Source organism: Sodiomyces alcalophilus (genome assembly GCF_042370955.1).
Source record: "Sodiomyces alcalophilus JCM 7366 unplaced genomic scaffold ACRALscaffold_5, whole genome shotgun sequence".
NCBI lineage: Eukaryota > Fungi > Ascomycota > Sordariomycetes > Glomerellales > Plectosphaerellaceae > Sodiomyces > Sodiomyces alcalophilus.
Window position 1 is genome coordinate 1,991,904 of NW_027263536.1, and position 9,076 is coordinate 2,000,979.

The 9,076-nt window shown below is 41.1% G+C and overlaps 1 protein-coding gene across 1 annotated transcript; it reads left to right on the forward strand.

Moving 5' to 3' along the window:
* Positions 1 to 365: 365 nt before the first annotated feature.
* Positions 366 to 577, forward strand: ACRALDRAFT_211846 (uncharacterized protein; the record flags this gene model as incomplete). Its single annotated transcript, XM_071023797.1, has 2 exons — positions 366 to 485; positions 536 to 577. 2 exons carry the CDS (start codon positions 366 to 368, stop codon positions 575 to 577), a joined length of 162 nt encoding a protein of 53 aa, XP_070874220.1.
* Between the last annotated feature and the right edge of the window lie 8,499 nt (positions 578 to 9,076).

The window sequence follows — 9,076 nt, forward strand, 5'->3', positions numbered from 1 at the left end:
AATAGCTACCTTAGAGTCACCTTAGATAACTTAGCCCACGAAATCCAGTTCGACGTATAAGGCGCTACCTTTACTAGCCACTTCGTACTAAATAAAGTACGAGTTTATATAGGGACTCTCTGGCGAGACCTTATATTTCTATAGAGAGACCTTACACGTGACACTTTTGTGGGGCCATGACAAAGCGGCCGAGCTGCTTAAGTACTATGCTTATTTTGATATACACACTTAACTGTTCGTTGTACTGGTCTTGCGCCACTACTCGATTTCCCTGAAGTCGGTGATAGTTGAAGGCAAAAGCCGCCTAAAGGGGCCCTTAAGACATCTAGGTAGTATAGGTAGGGAAGGAAGGGGGCACAGGAACAATGGTACTACCTAGATACAAGTCGCAACTAGGTGTATTACCCCTCTGGCCTGCGGGCGGGCATGGCGGGAATGACCTAAATGTCAGGTACAGGTATCTACTCAAGCTGTATATACAAATTGTATGTATACCTTAGGGAGCTTGGCGGCTTTGTCATGGCCCCACAAAAAGTCACGTGTAAGGTCTCTCTATGGAAATGTGAGGTCTCGCTAGAGAGTCCCTTTATATATATCTATAATATTAGCTTACCCGTGATTAGGGTAACACGATAAAAAGCGTAAAGAGAACTCACTACTATATCTTAGACCGTCGCGAAAATATTATACTTATTAACCGCACCCGCGATAAGTCGTGTCTTAGACTAAAAGCACGGTATAGGATAAACTAACTCTTAATAAGACACGGCTTTTTTACGCTTATAAGAGCTAAGGTTATTAAGCCCCGTGATTAGAGCTTTAGCGGATATATCGATAATCTTACTACTATCATTAAGGAGAAGTTTATAGGAAAACACGATACCGAATCGTAAGATAATATAAAGATACAGAGCCTAAAAGATACGCCTCTAGCCGGCAGCCCTCCGCCTTATATCCCTCGGAGATAAATAATATAGCCTAGCGATTTATATTTTTAGTGACTTAAGGAGGCGTAGTTAAATAAACAGCCTATTTTAAGTTACCGAAAGATTAGGCTTTAAGCGTAATTCACGATTACTTCCCTTATATTGCTTTATTATACGGTCGCGACTATAAGTATAATAAAAAAGGTATCGCACAGGCAAAAACATAACCACTACGCTAAAAGGGGAATTCCTATATATTAATATAGGACTAATTACAAGTGCTTATAATACGACACACTCCCTTAGCTTAGCTAGGCTCGACTAGGTAAGCTAGATATAATATACTTGCTTTTTAGTTCTAAGGCTTATTTTTCTTACTAGATACCGGGATCGAACCGTTTAGTATCTCGGGTTATGGTTTATTAGCATTACTAGAATGGGTTCTTGGCTAGCGTAGTGCAAATAAGACTCTTAATTATCGCACAGGCAAAAACATAACCACTACGCCAAAAGGGGAATTCCTATATATTAACATAGGACTAATTACAAGTGCTTATAATACGACACACCCCCTTTATTATAAACAGCGTATAACTTAATTACGTAAAATAAGCGATCGATCTATTAATTTAATTAACTCTATAGAAATCTCTAGTTATAGTGCTAAGTTCCTGCCTTTATTCCTGCGGCAGATCTATTCCTACTTTCGGGCCCGAAATAACCCGTTCCGAACCTGCTTTGGGTCAGCCTATACGATATACCCCCCTAACTAAATAACTATATAACAGTTACTTAGTTAACGTTATTCATAGGCGTTTTCCATCGATATATCCCCTTCTATAACGTCTATATAGCTCCCTTCGAACTTCTCTTCTAGCTCTTCTAGGTGCTCCGGTAAGATCTCCTCTAGCTTATTTATATAAAGACGTCCCTATATATCCATCACTCCCACCTATTTCCTAAAGCTTATAAACTTTTCCCTAGACAGGACCTTCGTCAATCTATTAGCGATTATATCGGCGCTTACAACATAACTAACTTTAATCCTTCCACTCTACTACGCCTCTCGCAACTAATAGTTATATATATCCACGTGCCGTATTCGTGTATTTAATTAAGCGATCTCTGCCGTTAGCAGGCGTATCGTTTAGCTATTATCGTATCGTATCTATAATCATAGATTATCGTCAAATATCACACCCATCGCCTCTAACAGCCTCTTCGTGAATATCCCTTCCTTCGCACCTTATACCAGCAAGAGCAGCTCTGCCTTTATTATTAACGTTATCACTATTACTTACTTATTAGCTCGCCAGGCTACTATACCTCTAAATAGACGTATCATAAACGCCTAGCTACTCTTTCGATTAATTAAATTATCCGGAAAGGACGCGTCGGTAAACACCTCAATAAAGTCGCCACCACCTAATTACAGGGCGTAGGTTTACATAGCCAGCAGATATCGGATTAAATAATCGGCTACTTCGTGATACTAACGGGTCGGATTTACGTTAAACCTATAGAGTCAAGATACTATAAAAGCGATATCGGGGCGTATAATCCCTATAGCGTATAGAACTAATCCTATCTTTTATTAATAGCTTTTAACGGTAATAGACTTCCCGGCGTACGGTAGCAGCTTTATCGGCTTTATAGGACTTATAGGTTTATAGTTAGATGCCGTTAATAACAGATATCCTACCTTCACGATATAATCGCGTTATAACAGCTATATCCTCCTCGAGGGACGGTCCCGAATAACCTTAATCCCAAGGAACCACTACAGTGGCTACCCGCCTTACAGGGCGTAATACTTTTATAGGCTCATAATAGCCTATTCCATCTCTTCCCTAAAGTCTTCCTTAAAGCCGATCACGATATCGCCTATATAAAAAAACAGGATCAGCCCACGGCGTATAAAACAGCAGGGCTCTTACGGCACTATCTTAAACCCGTCTCTTTTCAGCACTTCTATAATATGCTTTTACTATAGTAATAGAGACTCCCATAGCCCGTACAACGCCTTCTTTAGTAACAGTAATTAACCCGGCACCGCGGTCCCGGGCAGGAACCGTATATATATATCGTGGGGCAGAGGGGCGTATATAAAAGCGTTAACGATATTATACTATATTAAGGATAGGTTAAAGCGAGCGGCGATCGCTATTAACGATCTAAAGGAGCGACTAGCGAGCATGGCTACGTATATATCTTCTAATAAGTCCTAATACTATTAATCTCCACGGACCACTAATCTAGCCTTATACTTCTATAGAAAGCCGTGCTTATTAAACTTATAGGTCATCACCCATATACAGCCAAGCACTTAATACCCCTTCGCCCTATCTTTCGGCACCGTGATCCATAAGCCTATCTCTTTATAACTCTTTAGGTAATCCCTTTAGGCTTATCGGAACAGGATTTCGTATAGGTAGTTTTTAAGGTCTTAATAATTTCTTAGAGGGGCCGGCAGTTACTTACGGTGTATCTTACGGGGTCTTTTAAGTGCCTTTTTAATTTTTAACTTCGTTAGCGGCTTACTATTCAAATTACGGACTAATAGGGCATATCTTCCTGCGTTAAAAGCAGAGATCCAGACTCGGTTACTGCTATAGCTTCGAAATATAGCTCCCCCCTACTCTATAGGCATATAGCCCGTGAAAGCAGCCGCTATAAGCCCTGCCTAAGAAGGGGTTTCTAGTAGAGTTAGAAGGTGACTATCCAGGCATTAGTAATTAATCGCGGCTATAAAGGAGTCTTTTTCTAGCTCCGGCCTCGTAGGCTCTATAAGCTCCTCCTACCGTTCTGGCCTCTTAGGCGCTATAAACGGTTCTACCCCCTAAGCCTTAAGGCCGGTAGGCGCAGCCCTTAGGAGAGGTTCGTTAACCTCGCTGCCCGACTAGAGAATAGGCTTAAAGTATGCCATTATAAGGGTATCGGCTGCCTTATCGGCTACCTTATCTTACGGCTCGCCTTACTCAATTATATATAACTCTAGTAGGCGGATCTAATTAATAATATCCGCTAGCTACTCTTCCGTTAATTAACGTAAATCGTCCTTTAGGGCTTCGAGTCTGCCATTAAAATACTCTTATTCGTTAAAAATAACGTTATATATGCGGACGATCCCGTTCCTTCAAAGGCCAGGAACCCAGATACGGTATATATTAGTTAAATCGTAGCCCACGAGGTAACCGATATAGGCCCGTGGCGCTAGCCGGTTTTAAAGTCTTCTAGACCTTATTAGAGCTGCTCTGGTCATAGGAAAAGCTTTACAAGCAAAGGCTCGAAGGTGCCCTAGCTACGGCTTACTTTAATAGATAACTTTAAACGGGGTCTTCTAGCTAAGGCGTTATTTAGGCGTTCTGTTTTATACGTAAGCGGCAGTAGGAATAACTTTAACCCACAGGAAATCAGGTAATCGGGAGTATATTCGTATAGCTCGTGCCTTCTCCACGATAACAGCCCTAGATCTTTTGGCACCACCGTTCTATACGGGGGTCTCTGCTAAAGAGGACTCTAATTAGATACTAAAACCCTTGATTACGCCCTGTATTTCGAGCGATTATATCAGTTCGTTATTATATTTAAAGACCCATACCTGCCAGTTAAATTAACTCTGAACCTATCGGATATATTAGTTTATAACTGTATAGATATCGGAAGCCCTCTTTAACGTTATAACGTAACAGGCCACGAATCCGTTATATCAGTCCGTAAAGAATATAATCCGCATATATCCGTCGGCGGTTAGTAGAAATTCCGTAAAATCGATCGCCCACCTCTTGCCGGCGTAGCTTAGAGCTATACGGGTCCTCCGGCTAATTTAACGGCTTATCTTCGATTAGGCGTAGGCGTTACACTCCACCGTTCGTAGCCCCTTTAGTTTAACGCCCTATAACTGCTCTTCTAGTTATTTTATTATATCAGGGCCAGCGTGCCCTAACCGGAGATACTATAGGTTGCTATCGGCTTAGCTGGCTGCCTATTCGATCGGTTTTCGGATTAGTAGATTTAAGGCTAGAAGAGCAGCTAGGGCGTTAGTAACTAGAAAGAGCTCTATAACGGTTTAATCGTAGTGGATACTTAGCTTATAAAGGATTAATCGGTCACGGCGGCGTATATAATCATTTAGTGGCTCTTAATCCTACTAGTAACCGTTCTGCCGTATCTTCTTATTAGAGACTAGGTTATAGATAAAATCTTCGTAGTGGGCTACGTCTTTTAACTGGAACTTTATCGGGCCGGCCGTTCCTTTTATTATTATAATAACGTCTCTATACCCTTAAATCGGCACCGTTATAGTGCCGGCGATTATAATATCGTCGGGCCGGGCCGGTCTATAATCCGTAAATATGCTTTTATTATAAAAAACGTGGGATATAGCACCTAAGTCTAATATAGCAGACTGCCGTAAAGGATATACGGCGGCTAAAAGGGCGGCCGCCGGAGCTTCTAGCCGGCGTGGCTCGGAACGGACGGTATTTAACGCCTTGCCTTGCCCTTTATAGAATGCATTTATAAGCTTTTCTAGCTTTGTGGCCTCCTGGATTTTAAAGGAGACCTCGCCGCCGCCACCGACTTTATTATTATCGGTCACTTTACATTCGGTGGCGGCAGCTCTTATAGCTATATATAGTCACGCCTCCTCGAGGGCTTCGTTATTATTATCGCTATTACCGCCGCCGCCGCCTTCGTTATTATTATCGGTCACTTTATATTCGGCGGCGGTGGCGGCGGTCCTTTTCTTTTTATTCCGGGACCTAATCTTCTCCACGGCACCTTATAGGTCCCGGTCTATTCTAAGGGACTTCTTTATAAGCCTCCTAATAGAGTCGTTAGCTTAAAAGCCCTCCGGCGCTAACTCTAGGAATAGAATCTAGTAGCCTTATAGATTATAGCCGCGCCGGTAGTACGCGGGGTACTCGTCCTTATAAAAGATGGATTATCGGCGCTTAGAGCTTATTCGGTTAGTTAACTTACCTTTAAGGTAGGCATTATGGCCCCGCTAGGCTCCGGTCCGGTCACTGTTCCGGTTAGCCCTCCCGGCCTATTATAGTCCGTTATTATTATCGCCTAGGTTTAAGGCCGGGAAGGCTATAGTTCTATGGCTTCGAGTAGGCGGCACGTTAAGTTATTCCGCCGCCTTCTTCTCTTCCGCGATAAGGGCTATCGCCGATACTATTTTAAGGTCTAGCGTTACTTCCTTTATATCCACCTAGTTACCTAGGGCAGGTCGTATAGCGTTAAAGAAATCGTTAATCTAAATCTCCCGGGGCTTATTATATATCCCGACGTTATAATAGTCCTAAAGCCGGTCCTGCCAATCGTCTAGCCAGGCGCCTACCTTCCATAGGTTAGTGGGTGGCTTATTCTTATAAAGGTCGTAATTCTTTTAGGAGTCCTTTATACGGGTCGCGATATAGGGTGCGGCGTTGGCTTATACTACTATATAGATCTCTTCCGGGGTTATGCCCTTTATCAGGGCCTTCCGTCTCTTTGCTACGATAAACTCTTCCACCCACTTAAGTATACCGTTAATACCCTTCTAATAGGTCTTATAGTCTTTACGATCTTCTTTATAACAGCGGTAGTCTTCGGTATAGGCGGCCTTACCTATAACCGTTAGCTCGGAGATATTAATAGGTTACCCGTTAATATTAGCGATGAAGGCGTAGGAGGCAAATTCGGGGCGGGTGGCTCGCTACGGCCTAGGGGCAGGATCGTCAGGGCGTAGGAAGTCCTAGATTCCGTTACTTCGGGCCCTGACTTTATAAAGGCGCTTCCACAGCTCCTAGTCTTCGTGGCTTATATAGATAGTCGTATTAGAGGTTATACTTATAGCTATAGGTAGCTCGGCGTAAATAGCTTTAAAAGGTGATCGAGTAAAATAAGACTCTTAATTATCGCACAGGCAAAAACATAACCACTACGCTAAAAGGGGAATTCCTATATATTAACATAGGACTAATTATAAGTGCTTATTATACGATATACCCCCTTAGCTTAGCTAGGCTCGACTAGGTAAGCTAGATATAATATACTTGCTTTTTAGTTCTAAGGCTTATTTTTCTTGCTAGATACCGGGATCGAACCGTTTAGCATCTCGGGTTATAGTTTATTAGTATTACTAGAATAGGTTCTCGGCTAGCGTAGTGTAAATAAGACTCTTAATTATGGCACAGGCAAAAACATAACCACTACGCTAAAAGGGGAATTCCTATATATTAATATAGGACCAATTACAAGTGCTTATAATACGACAAAAGGTACTATCTAATCTTTTTATCTAATTAGATCGGTTATATAGTAAGCTAACTTCCGTATTTACATTCTACGCCTAATTCACTAAGTTACTTTTATCTAAAAACTATAAATAGTATTAGGATTACCCTTTCTTTAATAATCACGACTCTATTTAACTAGCAGCTATAATAGAAACTCTAGTTAAAGCTATTCTTATAAGGGAGGCACTACCCAGAAATATTAGATATTAATAGAGGATAAATATCCCCTATTACTAGCTCCCGTTAATCTGTTTTCCCTCTCTCCCTCTTTTTTCCTATATCGTTAAGTTTATTTCCGACTTACCCCCCGTTAGCTTCTTTGCTATTTATTACCCCTATGCCCTTACCTATTTTTCCTATATTCCCCCGCCTACGCGTTACCGTGATTAGGCTAATAGAGGTATTTAGAATATCTGTCTCCCTCACCTTTAACTACTAGGAGCCGGCTCCTGCCGGTCCTATCCTTACCGCTAATATCGTTCCCGCTACCCGTATTATTATCGATAAAACCAGACGCCCCCGCCGTATTAATAACCCTAATAATAGCCGATAGGTATTCCCTATATAAGGCCTGCCGTATCGTTTATTTAACGTCCCCGATAACGTCGCTCCCTTTATAGATTTTCCCTAGTAGCTAGAGGATAATATACGTGTAGTCTAACGTCTCCTTGAGAATACTATAGATAACGAGCTTAACGCTATTATAGTTAATATAATACTGCTTTATATTCCTATAATAAGTATATTCGCTAAGAGACCGTGGGATATATACCTAGTAGTGCAGTCGTCCTTTAGGATATACTATAATCTAATAAATAAGAGATAGCTGGAAAGGGGTAGTTTAGAGGATATAATACGTGCTATATTTAAGCGTAGATAAGGGGATACCCGTCCTATAGTATAGATCAGTATTACGCCTTACTAGGAGTTAAATAGCCACACGGCAGTCTACTTATCTTAGCCGCTTAAGGAAATTAACCGTATTAAGAGGAGTCGCTTTATCCCTATTATTTATTACTTCGATAATCACTTTACTAGTCTGATTATAGATTAAGAGATATAGTGTATATATGGATATAATAGTATTTAGAACACTAGTAATGCTAAGGACCGCCTCCTACGGTTATTTAAGTATACTATAGGTTAGCTATATAGTATTAATATACCTAATAAGGCCGTCTCTAGCCTTACTCGCCGTTTCTATATTATCCCCGGTCCTTATTAGACGGATAATTACTTATACGGCCTTTTCGTTATTAAGTAAATATAAGCTATTATCTAAGAGGGCTACTTATTCCCTTAAAGCTCTAAGATTCACCGGTTCGTATAAGGACTTTACTACGGGAATAATAGTGCAGCTTATGCTTATTATATTAAGGAAGAATGGCTATCTTATATTAGAGTAATCCTCGGTTTTAGTTATTAGAAGATACTAGCGGTCCTAGTGGTTCCTTAGTCCCCTCTACCGCCTCCTCCTAAGAGTATAGGTTTTACTGCTATTAATAAGCCTATTATTAAGTCTAAGTCTACTACTCCTGATTTCTTTAATTAGGTTAAGAAGAAGACTTAGGCGCTAATTAGGAGCACTCCTAAGAAAGATACTGGTGTCCCGGTGCATCCTAAGACGCCTAAGAATATCTCTAAGAAGCCTTCGGCATCGGTCACGCCTAAGAAGGTCACTAAGGTCACGAAGAGTCCTAAGAAGACTCCTAAGACCTCTAAATCTTCTAAGTTTACTGGTATTAACCTGAATAGCTATAAGATTATCCAGATATCCCCAAAGAAGGTCTTAGTGAAGCCTTAGAAGATTAATATCTAAGGTAAGTGGGTTAAGGATATAAAGGAGTAAGATAAGGGTATCGA